Source organism: Myiozetetes cayanensis, unplaced genomic scaffold, assembly GCF_022539395.1.
Source record: "Myiozetetes cayanensis isolate MyiCay16 unplaced genomic scaffold, myiCay2020 scf17, whole genome shotgun sequence".
Lineage (NCBI taxonomy): Eukaryota > Metazoa > Chordata > Aves > Passeriformes > Tyrannidae > Myiozetetes > Myiozetetes cayanensis.
The window spans coordinates 6,241,497-6,264,901 of record NW_026087378.1 but is presented as its reverse complement, the minus strand read 5'-3'; the positions used below and the strand labels follow the sequence as shown (position 1 = coordinate 6,264,901).

General features: G+C 46.0%; 1 protein-coding gene and 1 long non-coding RNA gene across 8 annotated transcripts in view; both read left to right on the top strand.

Moving 5' to 3' along the window:
- The window catches only part of LOC126638554 (uncharacterized), a 1,011,613-nt gene that overhangs the window by 680,753 nt on the left and 307,455 nt on the right, over positions 1-23,405 (top strand). The gene's annotated exons all lie outside the window — the stretch shown is intronic.
- Positions 1-23,405, top strand: part of NEURL1B (neuralized E3 ubiquitin protein ligase 1B) — a 33,693-nt gene that overhangs the window by 2,309 nt on the left and 7,979 nt on the right. Inside the window, exon 2 of the mRNA XM_050312507.1 lies at positions 21,681-22,241. Within this exon, the coding sequence (XP_050168464.1) occupies positions 21,681-22,241 (561 nt within the window). The remainder of the gene's footprint in view (positions 1-21,680; positions 22,242-23,405) is intronic.

Sequence of the window (23,405 nt, the reverse complement as noted above, 5' to 3'; positions counted from 1 at the left end):
ATTCACTGCAGAATAATTTTTGTTGTTCACCATAAATAGCTTAAGGTGGAAAAAGGATTTTCATTGTGGTTAAATGTAGAGGGAATATGGAATGACTTGGCCCCTGGAAAAGCCAAACAATCAACAATTCCTGTTTTATATAGAAAAGTTAATACTTTTTTCAAACAGTGGAATTCAATTTTAAATCCTATTGATCACATTTCAGCTCATTTTTATCCCTAAATTTGTTCAAATGTTTTCTTTGCTTGTTGCATCTTTAAATTCTTGCACAGCTTCATCCTTTCTCTCCCCATTTCCATGTAATGATACATGAGCACACGCTACTGGACAAATTTGTGTCGGGTGCTTGGGAAACTTGTGTTTGCCAGGTTGCTGATGGTTAGCACACAATGGGTGAAGGCTTTGTCAAATTAACAGCGAGGTTCTAACCAGAGTGGTATTGAAATGAGTAATAGGCTGTGGCTAATGAAAGGCAGCTTCTATATTTGAACGGGTTGAGGAGGCATTTGAATGGAAAAGAGCTGAGATGTGTCAGATACGCTTAACAACGGGCCTGAGGTGGTGGTGGAAATTGCTCTTATCTGGATGACAGCTAAATGATACAGGACACATTGCTCCTGCAGCTGGCCTGAGCTGGAGGGGTGAGCACAATCTTCAGGCTCCTCTGTGGCTCCTGGCGCCAGCCCATCGCCGACCCTCCTGCATCTCCAGCGGGAGGATCTTCCACTGCATCTCCAGCACAGTGTGGGAATTTACGCTTGGATGTCGATATTTTCTTGCCTCCCTCCCCTCACCGCTCACTGCCCATTGTTTGAGATGATTTGCGGGCAGGTGGTTAGGCAAGAGTGAATTCTTTATTATTGAGGCACAGTGTTTTCCTGTCTCCTGCAGGTGATGAAGTAGGAGTGCAGCATTGCAGCCGAGGGGCAGAGCCTGGCCTGGCCTGGAGAGTGGGCTGGCAGGCCGTGTGATGGTGGTGGTGGTGGGTGGGTTGCATATGGACATGGGCTTTATGGCTTTGTGGCTGGTCACCTGCAGTGCTCCTCACAGGGGTGCTCTGAGTTAACTCACAGGTGAGAGAGGCAGCAAGCAGCACTGTGGATAGGGCTAATTGTTCCGTGCTAATTGCTGTCCTTGGCAGAGACTATGAACAGGGTTCAGAAAATGGTTAATAGACGGTGCTGGGAGCTCAGTGGGGCTTCAGGACTGGCAGGTTGGGAGAGAAGAAAATTCCCCTGACCCGGCAGAGCCCCTGTGTGCAGCTGTGAGGGGCAGTGTCTGGGAGACTGGGACAGGCAGCAAGTGTCCTGTGGTGCATGGCAGCTCATCGAGGCAGGGTGAAGGTGGACAGCTGCTGGGGCAGTCAGGGCAGGCAGGGCAGGCAGGAGGCACTCACTGGCCAAGGCACAAGTGAAGGACTTTCCATTTGGGATCCAGTTGTTGATCCTGACCCAAATAGGGTCATTGGTATTTAACAAAGGAGCCAGATTCCGTATTTAGAATCTGGCTGGGATCTGATTGCAGTGCTTCTCCCACAGCCTTCCTCACAACTGCGAGGAATACCAAGTATGAGTGGCATTTGTGTCTGGTAAACACAAGGGAGAATGGGGCTTATTCTGGCAGAAGTGACTTAGTTTCAAGAAATTATTTTGTATTCTTAAGAAAAAGGCTTTTAATAACTAACCCTTTCCCAGAAAGTCAGAAATCCCAATTTTAGACCTTCACCACACTGATGCTCCCATCTGCCAGGCTTTGTGAAACAGTGATGGTTGTAGGGTCCTGGTTACAGCAGAGCAACAGGATTTTACAGCTTGTGAGTAAATGATGATGCTTCCATGTATCCCTTTTCAAAAAACTGGTTCACTTCTTTTGTAAGAAATGAGGAGCAAAGACCATGTAGTGGGAAAAGATATCTCTGCCTTTTCCAGGGGCTAAAATCTCGGCTTCAAGGAGCACTTTTGTTTAGATTTGTTTTCTGGTCCCTCCTCTCCCTTTAGCTGCTAGTGATGAGTTCTTGGTATTGTGAGGAGTTCAGTAAATTGTTTGATTTGGCTCCAGTCTGACTTCAAGAAAACTACAAAATAACAGTTCAGGTTGTTCTGGTTTGAGTGCAAAAGGTACCTGTTCAGACCAGTTTTTGGTCTGGGTTTGGTTCAACTCTGATCAACACTGACTGCAGGTGTTAATCCACTGCTATTCTGCCTGTTTTTCTGCATCTTTTAGGCTGCAGGTTGAAGTTTCTAGAGTCTTGTCATTGATTTTGATGACTCCCTGTGTGACCTTTGAGTGAGTGACTTTGTCATAGCCTTGCTTTGAATGTAAGGAAGGTAGGAAACACTGTTTGGCTCGCATGGATATATGAGAGTTAATTAATTATGAAGCATCTTCATGAAGAAGGTCAGAGAAGTGCAAAAAAATAAATTAATTCTCTGCTTCCTGAGTAGTCTTCTGCTTTTCCACTCTTGAAAAGGAAACCTGTGAAGCTGCTCAGCCCTCGCTGTGATTTAGAGCTGGAACAGGTTGATCGTATACTGAGGACTATCTTTAACCAGCCTTGCACAGTACATACCCAAAACTGTGCTGCAGCCAACTGGCACAGTTAATTCAGTGCTGCCATTGGTATCTTGGCTGCTGAGACTGGAGACACGACTGTACTCGAATCCAGGAAGGCACCACCTATCAGGACAGCGTTAAATGGAGCTGTGTGCCATGCCCCATGGCCGATGGGCTGTCAGACACACACAGAATGTTGCCAAGTGTGTCATTAAAGCAACAGCTTTTTGTTCTCTCCACTGTCACGCTGGATAATGCTGGGCAGGTGCCCTCTCTTTTGCTGCTTATGCTGTAGAGGGGAATTGCTTTTCTCAGAGGTAGGATGTCTGGCAACGGCACTTTCCCCCTTTTATTTCTTTAGATAATTGCTACTGGTCAGGAGGACTTGTGTGTCACCATCTCACCCTCATGTAGATGCTGAAAATCACACCCCCAAGTCTGTGTGTGTAGGCAAAACCCTTAGAGAGCCCTCACCGCAGGCAAAGGAAATTGCTGCTTCCCAGCACATTATAATTTGACAACCTATGGAAGTGCTTAAGTGTGTTTAAGGTGTTTAGGCAGTGAAGTTTAAATGTACGGGCATTAATGTTTGCTTGACATGAAAGGGATGAGTCACCTTGAAGCTTATGCTGTGCTTCTCTTCCTGTTCTAGTAAGGATCCTCTTTGCATGTCACATTCAATGGCTTTTCAATTAGGAATGCAAATAAGCACCTCAGTCCTCGTTAGCTCCAGTGGATTTAGCATTCAAGCTCATTGAGTTTTGCAGTTGCACTTTCGGGCAGTCAGTGTCCTGCTGCACAGTTTGCCTTGAAAGGAAACATTTTCTTTCTCATCAGCATCCCACTGTTTACAGAGCCTATCTGTGCAGCTTGGGAGCTAAATTAAGAGCAGGCTTTCCTAAGGTGGAGTGTGCACGTCACCGTGATGGATGTGGTGGGTTCAGGAGAAAAGCAGGGAAGCAAATCTGCTGAACCAGGCTGGGGCAGAGTGAGCAAGAACCCCTCTCTTGCTGGGACAGCTTCATGTGCTGCAAGAGGGGATGAGGCCAGGTGTGATTCCCTGGAACACGTGTCACATCCCATCTGAGTTTCCTTATGGGCAAGGTGTGTGCAATCTCCTCCATCTCTTCTCTTTGTATTTCCATGCATCTTATCTCCTGTGTTGGTCTCCCTTCCCCTGCCCGGAGCAGTTTGGCGTCCTGCGCCTGCCGCTTGTTCTTGCCGTGGCAGCCAAACCGCGGGGCTGACTCATGACCTGCACCTTCCCTCCTCCCTGCCACACTTTTGGGCCTTCCTGGCTTCAAAATACACCGTTCTTCAGACTTATCCAGAGGGCAAAGCTGTGCTCACATACCAACAAGTGCAGAAAGAGATGGGAGACCAAAGGGCTGTTGGAAAGGACCTGGCTCCATATCACATCTTGGGGAAGCTTTTCTTGGGACAGCTGGAGGAAGTTTTGCTGTAGGAGGATTTCCATAATTTATTCTGTCTTCTCCTTTAGGCAACTTCTGACCCTTGCCCTCAGTGTCACTGATCTGCTGTGCCCTGGAGGGGACAGACCCTGTGCCAGTGGTCCATGTCTCTTTTTGGTGGCCCCAGTGCCCTTAGTGTTCAAAGTCCTACCACTTTCCTGAAGAGCTCCCCATCCCACCTTGGGATTTGCATGCTGCATATACAGCAGGACTGCCCAAAGGCATCAGCAAGAGCAGTCCCTTCCCAAGGGTCCCTTAGGTCAGATGTCTGCCCATGGGAGGACTCTTTTGGTGGGAAGGAGGTGCTGTTTACTCTGAGTTGTTCCATAACCTGATGACGGTGGTATTTGTTTTCCCTCTATATGTTAAAAAGCATGAATCATTGGCACTGAGATGTCTCGTTGAAAGTTTTATTTCATTATACCTGTGCCAGCTTCTCCCTTCAGACCTGGATGCCCTGTTGTCTCAATTACTGAGTGCTGCAACATTAAATTCCTGGTGTCTGAACAGTTGAAGTGGGGCTTTGGGGAGGAGTGAGGGAGGAGAAGGTGATTTCTTGCTTGTTAATTTGTTTTCCCCTCTGCGTCCAGGGAGATACCTTCCTCTGTTTTGTGTAAGCAGGGCTTGCTTTCCACTCAGGAGCTTTTGCTCTCTCGGCTCTTTCAGACATCTGGTAGTGGAGCAGCTCAGAGATCTCCTCTTGAGAGGATCAGACCCCAGTCCTTCCCTTGCTCCTGCAAAACCACCTCTTTTTTTCCTTTCTGCACCAACAGGACTGGCATAAAGAAACTAAATCAGAACATAAGAAATGACTTCTTGCTTACTGCTGGAATTATACAGGAAAACTCTTTAAAGAAAAAAACATTTAACTGCACTTCAAAGCTTCCCAGTGCAAGAGGGAAATCACATTTAGAATTTTTTTAAGAGCTGCTGATGCTTTGAAGGGAGAAAAATGGATGGAGTTGTGTTTATAGCGTTGTCGGCCAGATAGTTGCACTTAACAGGTTTCATTTTTGAAGTTTTCTTGTTTCCCTGTGGATATTTACATAATAATGAGACTTTTGTCCTTTAGGAATTCTCCTGTTTTATCCATTTTCCTGTTGTTGCACTCCTGATGGCATAATGTCTAATGGCTACATGGGAGAAAAGACCACATAAAAGCAAAGCTCTGATTTTCATTGCCCATGTGGCAACATGGAAGACAGTCAGGAAAGAATTTCCTAGAGCAAAAGTTTTCCATCAGGTTTCCAAATGCCAGGGAAAAAAGTTGTTTGATTTTTTTGCACTCCTCCATTGCTCAGACATTAAATCCTCCCAAGTCCTGCCTTAAGAAGCCAAAGATAAAAGATAGACTATCCCATTTGGCAGCACAAATGAAATAATTTCATTCAAGTTTATCTTTCTTTGCTCAGCGATAACTGGCACTGTGGCAACAGCTTTTCTCAGGCTGTTATCTGGTTTGGTCTCATCGGGACACCGGCTTCTCAGCTTAATGTGTTCTGTAATTTATGGAGTGCAGTTCAGAAGTTATCTCCTCGGTGTGATGCTAAGGTTGAAAGCATAATTCCTAATGAGGGAAAGTTGCTATTGCTTGGGGTCTTAAACTCGACACAGTTGGATAAAGCTTTTTTTCTGGCAACAGAAAACACTTGCTGCTTAGGATCTCTCTGTTCTAGTGTCCCAATACTGGCCAAAATTGCTGTTAAGAGGAGCAGCTAAGAGGCTGCAGTGAATTACAGTTCTGTGGGGAGAAGACAGGACCAGGATCTCTGAGGACATGTGCTCCAGAATGCAGCCAGGCAGGTTATCACCAATGCCAAGCCTTGGTGGAGTACAGTACATTAGAATATTTCTATCACTGGAGGTCTTAAAGAACAAGTTTGTTATTCATCAGCTAGGAATGGAATTAGAGCCATTTATAGGTAAAGGTGGGCTAGATAATCCCTGTAGGCTCCTGGCACAGTGGTATGTCCTGGAGAAACACCTCTTTAGGGTCTGTTCCGTGGCAGTCCTTTCCTCAGGACACCATCAAAAACTCTTGATTACTTTGTCCTGCACAGTGAAAGGGTTTCTAAATATGAAAGCTGAAATAATTTAATAACTGGCTGTTGCTTCACTTGTAGTGATGAAGAGCATGTTCCATCCACATGGAAGGCTTGCAGATATTTCAGTATGCCAGGCATTTTGGTTGATCTCTCCTGGAAAGGAGATGTCCTCTGCAAGAGTTCAAGGCAGATCTTCACACTGGCATCTGATTTGAGTCTTAGATAGCAATTACTGGGTGATTTGGCAGCAGCAGAACAGCACCACTTGTGCTGCTGATGTGATCAAAGGGAGAGGGTGAGAAGGACAGATGCTTTGCAAGGCAGAATTTCAAGGAAATCCATCTCAGTTGAAGTTTATAAAAACCAGTCTGAGCCAACAGACCCTTTAGTGTGCCTTTAAATATCCCAGCCTTGAAGAGCAGTCTGGGTCATGCCTGAGGATTGCTATTATCCAGGGATATTAGGAGGGATAGGAAGAGACAGTGCAATATACAACCACAGACACACAAAGACCAAATGCTGTTAAATATCAAAAATCAATCTCCTGAGCCTGAGTGTTATTTCAAAAAATGTCTGAGTGGCTTGGGGCAGACTTTGTCTGGTTGCAGGTTGCTTTGCCCATCAGCAGCATGGGTTGTGCTGTGTTGAGGTTGTGGCTTTGTATGGACTGGCCAACAGCTGTCACCAGATGCAGGAAAACTTCTCTGTCTTGGTCTTCCTCGAAGGTTGGACTCAATGATCTCAAAGGTTGCACTCAATGATCTTAGAGATCTTTTACAGCTTAAGTGATTCTGGGATTCTGTCTTGTGGATTCAGAGATCTGACAATAAGTGCTTTATGTAAGACCTTTCATATCCATGGAATTGTGCAGGAAGGGAGATTTTTTTTCTGAAATAAGAATGCCTTCTTCCAAATTAGCTTATCCTGCTGCTGACGTCATCCACTTTGAAAAGGGATGTGAGCATGCCAAATACCAGTGTCTGCACAGAGATACTGGCAATAATGAATCTGCTGTCCGTTTGCACCCTGCCTGCTTCCAGAAGAACTTTCATGTCTAGACAAAGGATGCTGCTCACCTGCAAGGCTCAGCTATCCTCTCTGTTTGTTTTGATATTGCATAGTAATTAAGAGATGAATTTATATTTAAGGGTTCCAAGAAATGCCTCTGCAACCCCAGTGTTTATGTAAGAGAGAAAGAGAAATTCATAATTTATTGAATTTGTGTGTGTTCTGCTGGGATTATTCATTGGAGGAATGTACTAAGTGATTTTTTTTGTATCCTAGTAACCAACTGTGGTTGCTTTTCCATGAATAATCTTTATAGTTTAACTTGACCAGTCAAATCTAGAAGGGAAAACTCAAGTAAATTAAATTTATCAAGGCAAATAATTACAAGGCACAGACAGCTTTTTGCAGGTGAGAGAGAACAAATTTTTTTCTCCCTCATTTAACTACATAATAATCAGATTGACAAATGCTGTCTGGAGAGCCTGATTTTACCAAGCAGAACAATAGTGGAGGTTTGACTCGTTACGAACTACACTTCAAAGCTTGATTTGTTTAATATTCATAATTAATGAATTGGTTAAAACAGCCCTTTCCTCCCTCAATGTGATGGTTCCCAGCACTTCCTAATAGCAGTGCAGATTATTTCCCTTCATTGGGTGCCAGGGTGGGGGTCTCCCAGGGTTCCCAGCTCTGCCACTGGTTCATCTGCCTTACAAGGACATTGATAAAATTCTCTGTGAAGATGTTTCTCCCTGAAATTCCAGACCTAAGTGGAACAGCCAGAGTTTATCCTTTAATAGGAGTATTCACATTTTTCTTCTTAAAAATTTATTTTGATTCAAAATTAGCCCCTTTTCAAAATTATGTGTCAAGGGATCATGTTTCCTTCAAAATGCCTCTTGGTCTTGGAAATATTGAAAGATAGTTTCAGAAGCAAAACAAAAATAAAAATTGGCTTCCCAGCTCCCTGGATGTGTTCCTTGTTTCTCCCACCCTCTTTGAGCGCTCAGCTGACCATCAAGCAGAGGGCAGAGGTACATTCCTCCCAGAGAGGTCAAAACTGCTTCTCATTTTAAACCAAACTATTTTCAAACCATCTTTTTGTATGCATTCCTATTTAGTAAATGTTTATACACCCGTGTGAATTAACTACACTCCTGTAAATACCAAAGTCTATGGTCACACTGGTAGAATCAATCTCCAAACCACATCAAGCAGCCCTTAACTGGTTGCTCAGATTTTCCTTTGAGATGAGATTAATGGTATGACCTCATTAGACAGTCCCAGAAGGAGGGAGAAGCCTTCCCTGTGTGCCTCTGGATCTTGACCATATTTTCTCCCTCCCTGATTTGCTCCCTGCTCAGTGTATCCTGAACGCAGCCCTGCATCGAGCATTCCTTGTTTCCTTTTTCCCGTGGACTAAAGGTGATGGGCAGAAATGTTGGGTAGGTCAGTGCTGAGTATGTTCCTGTGCTTAACATTCCTGTATTTCCCTTTTCTGTGCCTATTCCTGCGCTGAACCAGGACATCACTGTGGAGTGGTTGCTGTTGTGCCTCTCCAGCTGTCATTCATCACCGTAGGCTCACCACCTCAGATCTCTGCCCTACCCAGTGAATGCTGTTCCAAAGCTCTCCCTGTCTTTTTCACAATCTTCTCCCCTGGGGCTAACAGCGATACTGGGAGCACTGGTTGTGACTTGTTTCTCTCTGTGGCAATGAAAGAGTAGGTGAAGGGAGTGATGCTGCCTTGTAGCTCAACATTCTGTTGCCTTGGAGGGCTGTGGGGTTTGGAAACGCTCTTTCTCCAGGGAAGTGACCATTGTTGGGAGAGTTGTTTGGGTGGAACTTGATTGGTGATGGAGGGGTTGGGGTCAACCCTTCTCCCAGGTAATCAGTGACAGGATGAGAGGAAATGGCCTCAAGCTGTACTAGGGGAGGTTTGAGAATTTCTTCATGGAAATGGTTGACAGGCGTTGGAAGGGGCTGCCCAGGGATGTGGTGGAGTCCCCTTCCCTGGAGGTGTTCAAGGAATGACTGGATGTGGCACTCAGTGCTCTGCTCGTGTTGACAGAGCAGATCTGGTGATTGGTCACAGGTTGGACTTCCTGATCTTGGAGGTCTTTTTCAACCTAGAGGATTCTGTGATCCTGTGGTCAGACACGTACCAGAGGGCAGGCACACCTTGCCGTGGCACACACAGCACGTCCTCCATGGATTTGAGCCGATGGGTGCAGCTGTGCCAGGATGGACATTGGCCACTGCCATTCACATGGTTTTCAGCTTTATTTTTAGACATCCTGAGTGCAGTTCCTGTCAGCTGAGGCCAATTCCTCGATGTGCTGTCAGACGAGGGGCCTGGTCACACCCGTAGCACCCAATGTCTGATGGATTTGGGACTGAGGGAAAGCTCCCGTGTGGGTCTGTTTTGATGACTTCAGGCTTTGGCATCCCTTCTTTCAGCATGTTTCCAGCTCAGAAGTCCCAGGGAGATGATGCAAGTGGGAGACACTTGGTGCCATCTATTTCGGAGAAGCGGAGGGACAACGTGTAGTTGTGCTGCTGCCAGTGTTTTATTGTGGCCAAAACCACAGAAGCTCTAAGCTGTCAACACGTAATTGTGTATTTTTTGTTTGGTAGTAAAATTTTGTTCTACCAGAAAAAAAAAAAAAAGAAAAAAAAGAAAAAAAAAAGAAAAAGAAAAAGAACCCAAAGAACCACCCAAAGAGAAACAAATTCTTTCTCCCCACAGTTTTTCAGATGTGATTTATAGGTGTGTTTTTCCAAGTAAATCCAAACAAGACCAGCGTGTGACTCTAAATTAGTTTGATTTTGTTGATTGAAATAAGAGCCATCTGGGTGGAAATGGGAGGGTTTAGGTAGCTGTTTATATTGTTTTGTGTGGGATTTCTAAAATTTCCAATTCCACAGTTACTAAGGAGTGTGTCTTTTGACAGTACAGTGGGGGTTTGGAGGTGTAAATATAAGGAATACAACCCCCCAAAAATACAGCTATGATAATAACAACAACATACAGCTCTGCAGTGAACTGTTGAGAAGGTATTGTGTGTGATGTGTTGAACCTTAAAAAGGTGAGAAAACAGGGTGTAAACTAGTACTTGATACCTGGACAATTGCAGTGTTGTTTGCTCTATAATTCATACCTTTACCCCATCTTTTGGGAGTGATTCTTTCCTCTGGAGGAGGGAGCATAAAAAGGCTTTGGACATTTTCTGGCCAAAAAAAGTGGGCATTTTTCTTCAACAAGGCATGGAATTGTCTCTTATCTCTAGATTTCTTCGTTTCACCTGCCTCTATCATCTCTTGGCTGTGGTACCACAAAGGGAGAGCAAAGGGAGAAAAATGTTGATACTGACTTAGGTGTGCTGGGATCAAATCCCACTGGAATTAAGATTGATGTGAAAGCTTAAAAGTAAACCTCTCTTGCTCAAATTCTTTTTGTGTTGAAATAATTGAAGACAATCTGAGATGAAGGAAGGGCGCTTAGGTCATGGTGTGTCCAGTAATGGAATGACTGTATTTTCTTTAGTTTGGACAGTTTAATGTCTTGAAGTGGGTCTTGTTTCCTCTTATTAAGTCCTGCAAATACCATGGAAAAGGATCTCGTAGCTCAGCCATGCAGCAGCCAAGTGTTGCACAACCACCTGCCTCTCAGATTGGCTTCACAGCTTAGCAGGAAACTGTGCATTTTAAAAAATTTCAACTAAGGAAAAAAGGATGCATCTTCTTTTAGTTGAATGTTTTCCTGTGTCTCTGGACCAGAACTCTACTTTTCTTTTTTTTTTCTATTAAAAATTTTTGGATTTGTTTCTGAAGATGTCCTTTATTTAGAAAAAACCTGTAGCTTGTTTGTCTGAATGTTAGCTGAAACAGCCAACAAAAAAATGTGATACTGTTGTACAGGTTGGAATGTACATGAGTTGAGTGAAGTCATCAGCTCTTCAGATGATTTGGAAAGAGAGTTTGGCCAGTGTTAAATTTATTTGAAATCTCCCTGCTGGGACAGTGTTGGCCTGAGGCACCAGCCCACCAGTGCAGGCTGGGCTCAGCCCTTTGCAGTTACCTTCAACCCATTAGAGCTCCCAGTCCCACCAGTCCCTCTGGTTTCCACCGCCAGTCCCTTCGTGCTCGGCCATGCCTCAAGCCTGGCACACTGGAAGAGCTGTGCTTTCCCCCTGATTTAATTATAACCAGTTATTACCATCCCTTTGCCCTGTTTTGGATTCTTTACATATTGTTTTGGAAAAGCTTAGTGGAATCGCAGCCTTTGTGTATATAAAATATAGGATGATTGAAGACCTGGCCACTTCTTTATTTAGCTTCCTCAGCCATGCGTTCCTCCCAAAGCATTTTCCCCTCTTGCTGCCAGATCACTGTTTAAACTGTGTGTAAATATAAAAGGAACTGTGGATACAGTTTAAAAATGCTGCACCATGTTGGAACCTGGGCTTATGGGGAAGGAGACCTTCCTAGAGACTTTCCCCCCCCTTTTCCCATTGTTTTGTGGCTCCCTTAGGACAGATCAAAAGCCCTGTATGGGTGCCATTGTTAAGTCTAATGGCTCTCTGGTTATCTATCCCTGTTTGGACTGAAATAGCTCTACTGTTTCTTTCTTTTAAACTGAATTCTTTCCTGTCCTTGGAGTATAGAGAAGTTGTAATTAGGAGGAGAAAAAAAGAGACCCTTAGAACCACTATGAAGGAAGGAGATATAGATAAAAGAGGCTTCTGCAAAAATTATGAAGCGAAGAAAAACAGCAGGTTTGTTCCTTTTATCATAAGGTTTTCTTAGAAAAAGTTGAAGGCAGGAGTGAATGGCCAGGCTCTACTTTCTGCACTTGCAGGATCACTCTGAGTGCTGATCCTGCCTATCACAGAATCACAATCTGCTTTGGGTTGGAAGGGACCTTAAAACTCATCTTGTTCCACCCCTCTGCCATGCACAGTGACACCTTCCACTAGACCAGGCTGCTCAGAGCTCCATCATCTGCGGCTTTTCTTCCTCTGTAGTCCTGCAGCTGGACAATTCCTGTGCTTAGGAAAAACTTTTCACGTGTTTTCAGTGAGTGTGGAAATCACACTGTGCTCGTAACGCCCTCGGCTCGAGCATCACACACCCCACCTGAGTCACCCACGGTACATGCACAGACCAGGGAGGGCTCTTGACAGCACATCTTATGTACTGGCCTTTCTCCAAACATGCTTTTTGGAGGTGGGAAAGGCGTAAGTGTGAATTGTTTACAGCCCAAATCCCGAGGGATGAAAATAACGTAAACACTGGGTTTTCAGGGGTTTTCGGAGAACAATGGATTGAAAGTGAAGCTAAATTACCACTATTACTCTTCAAATCTTTTTTTCTCCCTGTGTCACAAGCTGCCCTCGTGGTGCAGTGCCATGACGCTGCCTGTCTGTAGGGGATGGGTGGGTTTCCTGCATTGGAGAGACAACAAAATTATTTCCCTCTTTTTTGTTCCTGTCTGTGCTGGAAGCAACACATTGATGGGCTGTGGGAAGGATGTGCTAAGCTCCAGCACTCTTTCCATGAGCGCTGTATTGAAACCATGGGATGGAATAAAATTGCAGCTCCGGGGATATTAAGAGGGAATGCATGTCATTCTTCAATTTCATTAAAAGCCATTAACATTGGAATGACATGGTCACTATTTATAAATCCCCGGTGCAGATGACTTGGTACAGCTGGTCTGAAGAAAAGGCTCAATGGAAACAGGGACTCTATTTGCATTAATGGTTGTTACGTGCTGCCCTGGCAGCAGGAGGAGAGGGTGAGGGCATGGACCATTTCAATGTCAGTGATTATGCCATGCACAAGTTCTTGTAACTCTTCAACAAATCCCAGTCGTGATTGGAAAATGAAAACACTGGTTCAGAGCAGTGCTTTTGAAACTTAACATGTTGCTCTGAAAACCAGTCCTGGCTGTTTGTACTGTCTGTAGGGGAAAAGTTGTCTTGGAAGTAAAGAATGAATGGAGAGGAATTGGGTGTAAGGAGACCAACCTTTTTTTTTTGTTTGTTTTTTTAATATGTGAAAAATACTCAAAGATCATTGCTGTGCAGAGGGATTAATCAGGAATATGTGATGGGTCTCCTGCAGACCCAGTGACAGGGTCTGTCTCCACCTCAGAGCAAGAGCCATGTGGTGCCCTTGAGGGACTTAGGAATACAGCAGGTTTTTGGCATCTCTTGGGTTGCTCTTAGGCTGTGTCTGCAGTCCTTGATGCAGCAGTGAACACCTGGAGCTGGAAGGGAAAGGGATCTTGGAGACAGATCCCACTGGCACAATATCCTATAAAATTAAAATATCTCTGTGTCTGTCTTGTTGCCATGAAAATCCATATTTGAGCCATTCTGTACAGCACTGAAACCACTGAAGGCAGAGTCCTTCTCCTCTGTGCTGTCATTAAAGAAAAAGGTGCCCTGACACATATGCCATGAGGCTCTCCTTGATCAGGCTGTGGAAAAAAGAAATGCACAAAGAAAGTGGTGTGTGACAGAACAGCAAAGCCACTGTTGAAGTCCTTGGCCATTGGCCTCCTAAGCTGGGCTTAACTTGCAGTGAGCACAGCGCACTTGATTTAACCAAATTGATGCATCAGTAGTTGGTATTGGGCTTCAGACCTCCCCAGAGTAACAACCATTGGGAAAAATAGTTTAGCATTGTCAGTCTTTGGAACTTGGACCCCATTTCTGCGTGAATTCGGTAAACCTAAGCAGAACACAGTCACCCCAGAGAACATGAGGGGTTTTGTCCACATCTCTGCTCCTCTCCTCCCATCTTTAGGTCTCCAGCTGTGTTCATTCCTCCAGACCAGGCTTTCCAGTCTGAAGTGTTGCATCTTTTAATGTTCTCTGTGTTACGGTGCTCATTGTCTGTTTCTAGAAAACAGTAATAAATCACAAAAATAAATATTCTGATCACTGACTGACAAGCTGAGCATTTAGATTTGGAAAATATTTAGTCTTCCAACCTAGCAGTCCTCAGAAACCATTTGTGGAGTTGCTTTAAAAGACATCAGCTGCTCACTTCTCATTACTCTTGATCACCTCCCAAAACTGTGCAACAGACTCTGAGCTTAGGGCTAGAAGATAAAGTGAGCTGAGCAGCCCTCTGCTCTCCTCAAGTTAAACTTCACTTTCTAAAGAAGGTAACAATTTTGCAAAACCATAATACATCAAGTAAGGGGTGTGGATTTGCTCTCATGGTGTATGAACCCTTACGCATATGCAACATATATTCTCATATATTAATGAGAACATAGTCCAAAAATTCCCAATAAGAGCTATAGTGAGAGTGGCCGACTGATTATTTTTGACAAGATGTTTTTATCTTTAGCCAGTAGCCAAAAATTTCATCTAGCTCTGCATCCCATACTTGATGACTTTCAAATCCATGACATCTTTCAAAGCTCTTTGGCTCGTGAGCGTGGCCTTCAGACTGACACGAGCCAGTGGACTTGGGTGTCGAGCCCGTATAACAGATTACAATAAGCTGTGCCATTTCCAAGGCTCCTCATCTGTCATGCAGCTGCTTTCATTGCTTGCACTGAAAGACTTAAGCGGGGATTATGGCATGAACCCTGCCTTTTCTCCATCCCTCTCACTCTCGCTCTGTCTCTCATTAACCAACTCTAAGAATTTGTTACTAGAGTTGCAGACTCATTGACCCAGATTCGCTAATAATACGGGGAAGAGGAGATTTTTTTCCGTGCTTAATCGCTGGCTTCTGTGTATACTTAGTGCTATTTATATGCAGGAGAACTAAAAGCCTGTAATAAAGATGGGGCCAACTTTGCAGCAAAATTCCTGCATGCTGACAGTGAGAGGCACAACAGGAGAGAGACAGGGGAACGGGGAGATGGAGGCAAGCGTGGGTGGTCGTACCTTTACTTGCAGGCTCAGCAGTAGGTTTTTTGATAGCAGACGCTGCTCTACAGCCTGATCCTCCAGACCACATTGGTTTAGCTCAGGGCTCCCCACTTTGCTCTGAAAATGCCTCACCGTTGAAGTCATACACTGGGCTTTCTTTGTGTCACATTTGATTTCCTTCACCACCAAAAGCGAAGTCAAGCAGAAGGTTTGGAAGCGGGCTGGGAGAGTATTCCTGCCTGATCTGGGGAGGGTGCTGGCTCTCCTCAGTCTTTGGGGCTCTGTGATCACTTCTAGGTCGTGGAGGATTTGCCATCAGCACTTTCCATCCTTGGAGCAGAACTTCTGTCATGTTTTATTTTCTGCTTGGAGCCAGCTGGTGGCTTCTGGGAGGGAGACATCGGTGTTTCAGCTGCACTTGCCATCTTTTGGCTCCGATGCTGTTGTCATGAGGAGATGTTCAGATAACCAGGAGAGCTAAGGCTTGGCATTGGCTTTCCTGTCAAGGCAAACGTTCTTTTCCAGGATGTGGCTGAACTTTGATATGAGCTCCCCACTGCAAGGAAAGAGCTAAAGTGGAAAGGAGCTCCAGAAATGCAAGAGCTCGTTTCCTAAGGACGTGGTGGGAGAAAGGAGATGGAGCAGCCTGGAGTTGCTGGAGTTGCCTGTGTTTGCTGGTTTAAGAAAAAGGATCAGAACAAAAGGATTTGGCAGAATGTTGTTGGGCAAATACCTCTCTGTTTTCATGGAGGAACACCTAGAAGCTGAGAGTAAATGTGTCATTAGCCTCTGCCTAGAAAAAATATTGATTTTATAGATTTTTTTAAATTCCCCATAAAATGTTTGGTCTCCAGCATTAACCACAGAGCAAGAGGGTTTTCTTGTGAAGACAGGCAAAACTTGATTTTTGTAAGCTAAAATTAATCCCTGTTTTCTGCTAGGGATTTTTCTGAACTGTTCTGCAGTGAAAAATTATGTTTATCCAATAGATATTTGCATCAAGAGTCACCTCAGTCCCACAACACACCTTCTTCTAATGAAAAAACACCTTCTGTCTTTCCTCCTCCCCTCCTTCACAAATGTTTCTTCAAAAATGTCACATTTCCTGTAATTCTTAACAGGCTCTTCAATGTCCCTTAACACCTCAATTTCTGTATCATTCTAGTGCAAGTTTTTTAACTCCCTGGAAGTTTGTTTCAGGTTAGAGGACCAGGCAGGGTGACCTTCCATCAAAGCAGGGCCCTGGACTAGTCATGCAAACCACAGGAATTTTACATGGGGGATATTTATTAATTGTTGAGTTTTCCAGTGTTTGAGCCAGCAGGACATTCAGGAATGAGGCCAGTTTTTTTGTAGCAGCCTTATAGTGGATTTAGTAGCCTAACTTTACAAATTCACACTGGTGACCGTGGAACAGGTGACACCAGTGCTTCCCACAGAGCTCCCCGACACATTTTCTATATTAAAAAAAAAAAAAAAAAGAAATGCCTAGGCAGTGCACTAAATATTTATGTGAGCAGATTTTTATCTCCTGGTCTCAGGAGATAAGATCTTGTTGGAGCAGAATCCTGTCTCACGTTACTGTTAATGTTTGTTATCTGCAGTAACAGCCCAGTCTGCCTCTCCCAGCCTTCCAGTGTCCGGCTGCATCATCTCCGGCAGTCGAGATGCTGTGGGACAAGTGTGGTGAGGGCCATGCTTTGATTGACCACACTGGGATTGACTTCAGTCCCTGAGGGCTGTTTCTACAAGCTTGCAGTCGTGCAGCGAGCTTGGCCTTCTTGCCCTCACCTGTTGGGGTTTTCCTGTCACAAAGCAAAAGCCACCTGCCCTCTCTCTCCAGACACTTTGTTTAATGTTCAACAGGGGTGTTGCAGCAGCACCGACCCAACTATCTACTGTAATAGGAAAAGGTTCTCATGTTACAGATAAAGCAGCAGCCATAAAGATAAGATGTGGGTGTGTTCGGTGGATTCCCTTTCACCTGTGCAGTGAGGCTTGATAAGACAGATTTCGGGCCACACTCTGCTGCCTCTCAGCCTCTCCTCTGAACTTTTCAGCCTCTCCTCTGAACCTCTCAGCCTTTCTCTGAACGGCACAAGGAGACCACACTTCCTCAGCCTGCTGATGAGCCGTATCTGCTGCGAGCTGGGTGATGGTCCCAGTAATTTCTGTTCCCTTGCTGTATCCAGGACATATCCCTGTTTGGCACCAAACTGCCCCTTGTGATCCTGTGTGGCTCTTGTCATGGATTTACTTGGAGGGGTCCTCAGAAAAAAGGATGCTGTGGGGCAGAGCATCTTTTGATGCAGACCATGGATTTACTGGGGAGGCAATGCTCTCCTCCTCCTCCTGTCAGGCTGCCCTCACTGTGAATGCTGTAGCTCTGGTATCCTTGAATGTTATTCCCTTCTCCCTCGATTTAGGGGTATTATTCCTGCCTGGCTTGTCCGGGCAAGTGAAGACAGGATCAATCTGGCTTAAGGTCACTCGCCAGCTGAGCAGCCTCCTCCATCCCACACCCTGGAGATCACCAGCCTGGGAGAGGGCTCTTGTGCTGAATTTTGTCTGCTGCTGTCAGTGGGATTACAGTGCTGCTGCAAACCCAATGCTGTGAACAAATGGGTGAAAAAAATGTTTATTTTTAGAACTGGAACCATGATAAATATGTGGAATTTGTCCAGGGTCTGCCTGCTGTACCTTTTTGAAATGCAAAGTGCATGTCTGTTAAAATACCTCTCCAAAGGTCAGCATAACCTCCGAAATGAATGCGCTGGCCTTTTGGAAAGCAGGTGAAGCTTCAGATGTGCAGCTGAGAGCACGGGGCCCCATAACCCAAATCTGTTTCAGTGTTGTCTGACACCATAAGGATGTAGATGGAAATGCTGCCTTGCCAAAAGGGTTTCTTCTGCACGTTAGAGTGAGGAGCCTTAGACCATTCTTCATCCTTCACTTCAGCTTTTTTTTCTGCTTTCCTGCCTTAATTTATACGTGCTGAAGTCTCTCTTGTGTGTTTGAGTGAGCATCATGTTTGCAGTTGGTGAGACTAGGGATGAAAAATGGAAAAATCTGGAATGAAAATAAGGAAAATGTTGCATGGAATCTCAAGACATCCCTCAGGGGACTCAGTTGGTCCCATGTGATGATGTAGCCAGCCTGCTGACATGCTTACAGGGCTCAGGGATTGAAGTGTTTGAGAACCTCATATTTTTTAATCCATTTAGCTTCCTGTGGGGTGGAGGAATAGTGTTACTCTCTTTCAGACAGGGAAGTGAGACAGAAAGAGAAGAGATTACTTGCTCGAAGCATTGTAGGAGTCTCATAGCTGAAAAAAAGAGTTGGCATAGCTCTTTGCTGCCTGTCAGGTACCCTTGGGTAGGGTGGCACTTCTGCCGTGAGCTTGGCTGTCATTATCCCACTGACTGGCTTTTGGGTAGGGAAGCACAGGCAGGAGAGGAGAGGATTTGGAGAAACAGCAGAGGGACTGAAATGTGATCCAAACTATGGAAGCTGAGCTGCAAATTAGGGCAATTCAAAGGCACAAACATCCTGTTGAGCTTGCCTAGTCCCCGTCAGTACATAATGAGTAAAGCACATGCCCCAGCTCAGCTTCAGGAGTGTTTCAGTGGGAAAACTCTGCCTCCCCTGCCTCGGGTTATGTCAGGCTTTATTCCCGGTGGCAACCGGCAGGTGTTCATGCGAGGAGGGGACGATGTTATAAATAAATTATCCATTCATTTCCTTATGGGGACTTTCCTATTGTTTAGTCACAATATGCTTTCCTGTTTTTAAAAAAAAACCAAAACAAAGAGTGCCAGACCCTGGCCCCAGGTTCCTCTCTGTCAGGGTGGACCCAAAGCTGTGTCTGCAGTGGGTGCCTGTGTCGTTGCTCTTCTGTCACTTGTGCTGCTGGCATTGTCACTGCCACCTCAGTCCTCTGTGCCTTCCAAAAGTGGCATGAGAAGAACAAGCTTGGGAGTGGTGCTGGAGGAATCGCATCCTGCCGTGCTCCGTCTTTACTCGTGTCTTTTCTCCTGCAGGTCGATGTGGGAGGAAGGCTGGTCCTGCACTGGGAGTGGAAAGCAGGGTATTCTTAGGACAGTGGAGAGGAGAACAGAAGCTCTCTTCCCTCCTTCTGCCTCCTGGCCAACACAGGGACATTGAGGCCAGGGCATTTGCTTTCACAGGGGAATTGTTTTTAACCATTTTGGAAAAAAAAGCAGTTCAGTGGGTTATGAAATGAGAGATTGTCTGTCCAGGGAAGCTGTTGCCCAGCCAGGCAGGGTGTGATGTGAAAGGGCAGCACTGAGCCCACTTGATCCTGCAGGAGCCCCTCAAAGTCTGTTCTGGCACACCTGGCTCTGCTGAACCCACATCCCAGTGGAACAGCACAAGGGATCTGTGAATCCACATGGAAAATGGGGAGCCAGTGTGGGGAAGCAAGGCTGGAGAGGGTTCACCCCTCTCTGCTGAGGGTCATTCACCCTGCACTGTGTGCTGGCTGGGTTCATGCCATGCTGCCTCTCCCTGCTAAGGAACCCCCAAACCACACTTCCCCTGCAGCAGCAGTGTCTGTTGGGAACACGCAGACACGTGGAACAGCACCCACATGAGCTGGGTGGGTCTGTGATGAGAGCAGCCACTTCTGCATTTTAGCTCTTCAGGAGGCAAGAAATGAGATTTCTCCTGGGAATACTAAAAGAAATGCCCCCACCTCCTACAGGCGTGGCCAAGGCTGACCCTAACTACCCCAGGAATCCTGTCCTGCACTGGGATAGTCCAGGAGGATGCACCTGGCCTGCAGTGCTGCTGGGAACAGAGGTGCTGTGCCAGTCAGGGACAGTGCCCCAGGGGATTTAACACTGGGGGGGGGGCTGGGGTGGGGTTTGCCTTCATGACCTTGCCATGGAAACGGCAACCCCCTCCCACTGGTGTAAGAGCAAGGATGAATTTATTTACACTGGTGTAGGACAGGATTAACCATTACCTGGTGCTACACAGCGACTATCACGTACAGAAGGAAGAAGCATAAACCCACCTTTTGTTCAGCTGCTGCACTTGCCTGTCACAATTTAGGATTGCCCTTTTTGTCTTGCTGCAAACAGGAGCTTCTTGCCTGTGTAGCTCTTTGGCTCCTGTCACAGATGCCTGATTTCAAGGGCTAATCCTGTGTTCAGATCTTGTCTGTGACCCCTCGTCTCTCTCATTTGCAAAGGCAGCGGTTGCTTAGTGCCTCTGTTAGTTCAGCCACAAATGCAGGTCCCAGCCTCTTGCTGCCCTGTCTGCTATGGTTTTGCTTGCAGAAAAAGGTGTCACAACTGCAGCCTCCTGCCAGCTCTCCCAGCTGTGCTCCCGGCATCTTCTGGTGGTTTTTTTTTCCAAGAGAGGAAAGCGTCAGAAAATCCATCCCTTGTCACGAAGCAAAGCCTGGGGTTACACACAGGGAGGAAGCAGCTTGAAGGAAGGGCCAGGCAGGCGGCTTCTAAAGCTTCAAGCGTGGCAAAATAGTTCAAAATGAATGTGAGCATGTGATGCAGTTTTATATTTAACAGGATGACTTTGAGCACTCAGGATATGCTCCATTTTTGCTTAAAAAAATCTACAAAGCCAGGTGCAGAGAGGAGGAGAGGTGGAGTGGGTGGGAAATGGGGAGACCGAACTGCCTGTAGCACCATGGCGGTGATGGTGTGATGGGATCCCAAGTCCTGGAGTGAAACCCCATGTGTTCAAGGATATGCAAAAGAGATTGCCTCCACCTCAGGGAGCTCATAGCTAAGGCTTAAGATTAAAAGTTGAGCTTTTTTCATTTCTGCTTCATGCTTGTGTGAACTTCATTTTAGGCCCCAAATCTGCTTTTCTTGAAATTGGTCTCAAAATTGCTATTGACTTAAAATGCTGAAAGATCTCACCCATAAATTCTCCTTCTCCCATCTGTAAAATGAGGATGGCAGGATTTCTGTGCCATCTGCGGTGCTGTGAAGCTGAAAACAATCATCATTTATAAAGTGCTTTGAGCTCAAATGGAAGGTTCTATGTAAAGTCAAGGCTTTGCAGGATGAAATGCTCCTTAATGTGCCAGTTGCATCTGATATCTGAACCAGTGGCTGAGTTGAAAGTTGTGGAAGAATAGGCTGGTGATGCAGAGGTAGCGCTCCAGCTGCTAAATGTGTTGGTTTATTTGTGGTGTTCAAAAGTGCCTGTTCATTGCTATAAAATTAGGGCCCAGAGGAGCCAGTGCTTTCATGACCACAAAAATCAGTCTCCTACATCTGTGTTCATCTCGAGCATCTCTGACATGTGACCATTCTCAGAGCTGGTGTGTCTCTGGCCACCATGTGAGTTAACAGCACAGGCATTGCAAATAGGAAACCCCGGAGCCACAGTCGCAGGTGTTAAGCCTTTCCGAGTGCAATAGGATGCATCTGATGGGAACAAAGGATGTTCCTTTCCATCCAGCTTTGCAGGGCGTAGAGGGGAAGCTGCCTAACCTTTGCCCTGAGAGCTGCGTTTGCCTTGCATTTGCATAAAGCTGAGGGCCAAACTGGGACAACAAAGAGCAGATTGTGGAAAAGCACAACATTGTGAGATTAAATAACGGGTCCTAGCGAGGAGTGCGAGGCACACCCGGCAAGGCAGGGCTGGGCCAGCACATGGCCTGGGTCAAGCACTTCTGACAGAGCCCCTGGTTTCTCCTTTTGCAGACACAAGCCACCAGACCCGCTCCGTCTCCAGCCGCCCCTACTACAGTCTGCCCAACAGCAGCCATGAGAGGCGCTCGGTCCTCGCCATCACGGAGCCGCCGCGCTTCCACTCCCAAGCCAAAGGCAAGAACGTGCGCCTGGACGTTCACTCCCGCAAGGCCACGCGGAGGAACAGTTTCTGCAACGGGGTCACCTTCACCAACCGGCCCATCCACCTCTACGAGAAGGTCCGGCTGAAGCTGGTGGCTGTGCACCACGGCTGGAGCGGGGCCCTGCGCTTCGGCTTCACCATCCACGACCCGTCGCAGATGAGCTCTGACGAGATACCAAAGTACGCCTGTCCAGACCTGGTGACCCGTCCTGGATACTGGGCCAAAGCTTTGCCAGAGAGGTTCGCTGTGAGGGACAATATCTTGGCCTTCTGGGTTGATCGTCATGGGAGAGTCTTCTACAGTATTAATGACGAGGAGCCAATACTGTTTCACTGTGGTATTAAAGTTTCCGGTCCCCTTTGGGCACTCATAGACGTCTACGGAATTACCCATGAAGTGCAGATACTAGGTAAGTGTGTGTTTTCTCTTCTGTTTGCTCTTTCCACAGAGGTATGATAATGTAGAAATGACACATGATCTGTCTGGTTGATCATTTCTGTGGGACTTAAGAAAATTAATTTGCTGTTGGTTTTGTACCTCAAATTAACCATTTTTCATTTGCCAGCACTAGAGATCCAGAAAGCAATATATTTCAGAGATGTCAGTGATGGAAAGCCCTAAGGCTGCACATTATAGCAGCCATGCAAAGGGATAGATGGAAATCTTTACCTGTAACTTCACCCAGCTTTGTCTGAGCCGGATGTGCTGCTGTGGAGTGGAAAACATGGTGCTGCTTACATCAAAGTCCCAGGGGCTGAGCAGGCAAAGATGACCAGTGCTTTCATTCTTTCCCAGCTACCAGTTACTGCCAGTCCATTGGAAAACTACCACTCACTGCCTAAGACTTTCCTGGAGCCCTTCCCCAGTCCCTCTCTCTGCTCTTTTCCTTGGTCCCACTCAGGCTGGCATTTAAGGGGCTGGATTTGCAGATGTGATCTGACTTACCCTTCCCTTACACACAGGCATCACACAGATCACTGCATTCAGGTGGTGTCTGGCTGATTTAAAGACATCACCCTTGGGGAAGGCTGCAAGAGGGGATGAAGTTGTTCCCATTAGCAAACCAAGCCAATTGCCATGGAATGACTTTCCTTTTGTGACTTTTATGGCACTGAAATTTCAAATGAATTTAATGTTAGATGGAGGGTTTTGAACTGGGCTACACCACAGGGAATCCTTTTAAAATACAAGTGTTGGCCTTTCCCAGAGGCTCCTAGGAGCTAATTGAGTTTTAACAGCCAAACTCAGCTGCACCTGCTCGAGGGGATGGTGCTGCCATCCTGGCACGGAGCAGACGCCAGTGATAAGCTGTGAAATGGTTAGTCCAGTGGGCAGGCAGCTACATCACATATTCTTCTGAATGGTGCCAATTATTTTACAGGCAAGAAGGCTACACATAAACAACACTTTTCCCTGTCTGCTGTGCCTCAAATGTGTAATTAAACCTTACCAGCAGCTTATCCTGTAATTGCAATTGCCACGCACTCCAGCCTCTGGTGCTCATCACGGAGCAGAAGGAGTGTTTGCTGTATTGGCCAGGGCAGCTGCTTCACCAGAACACTCCTTCTTCCTC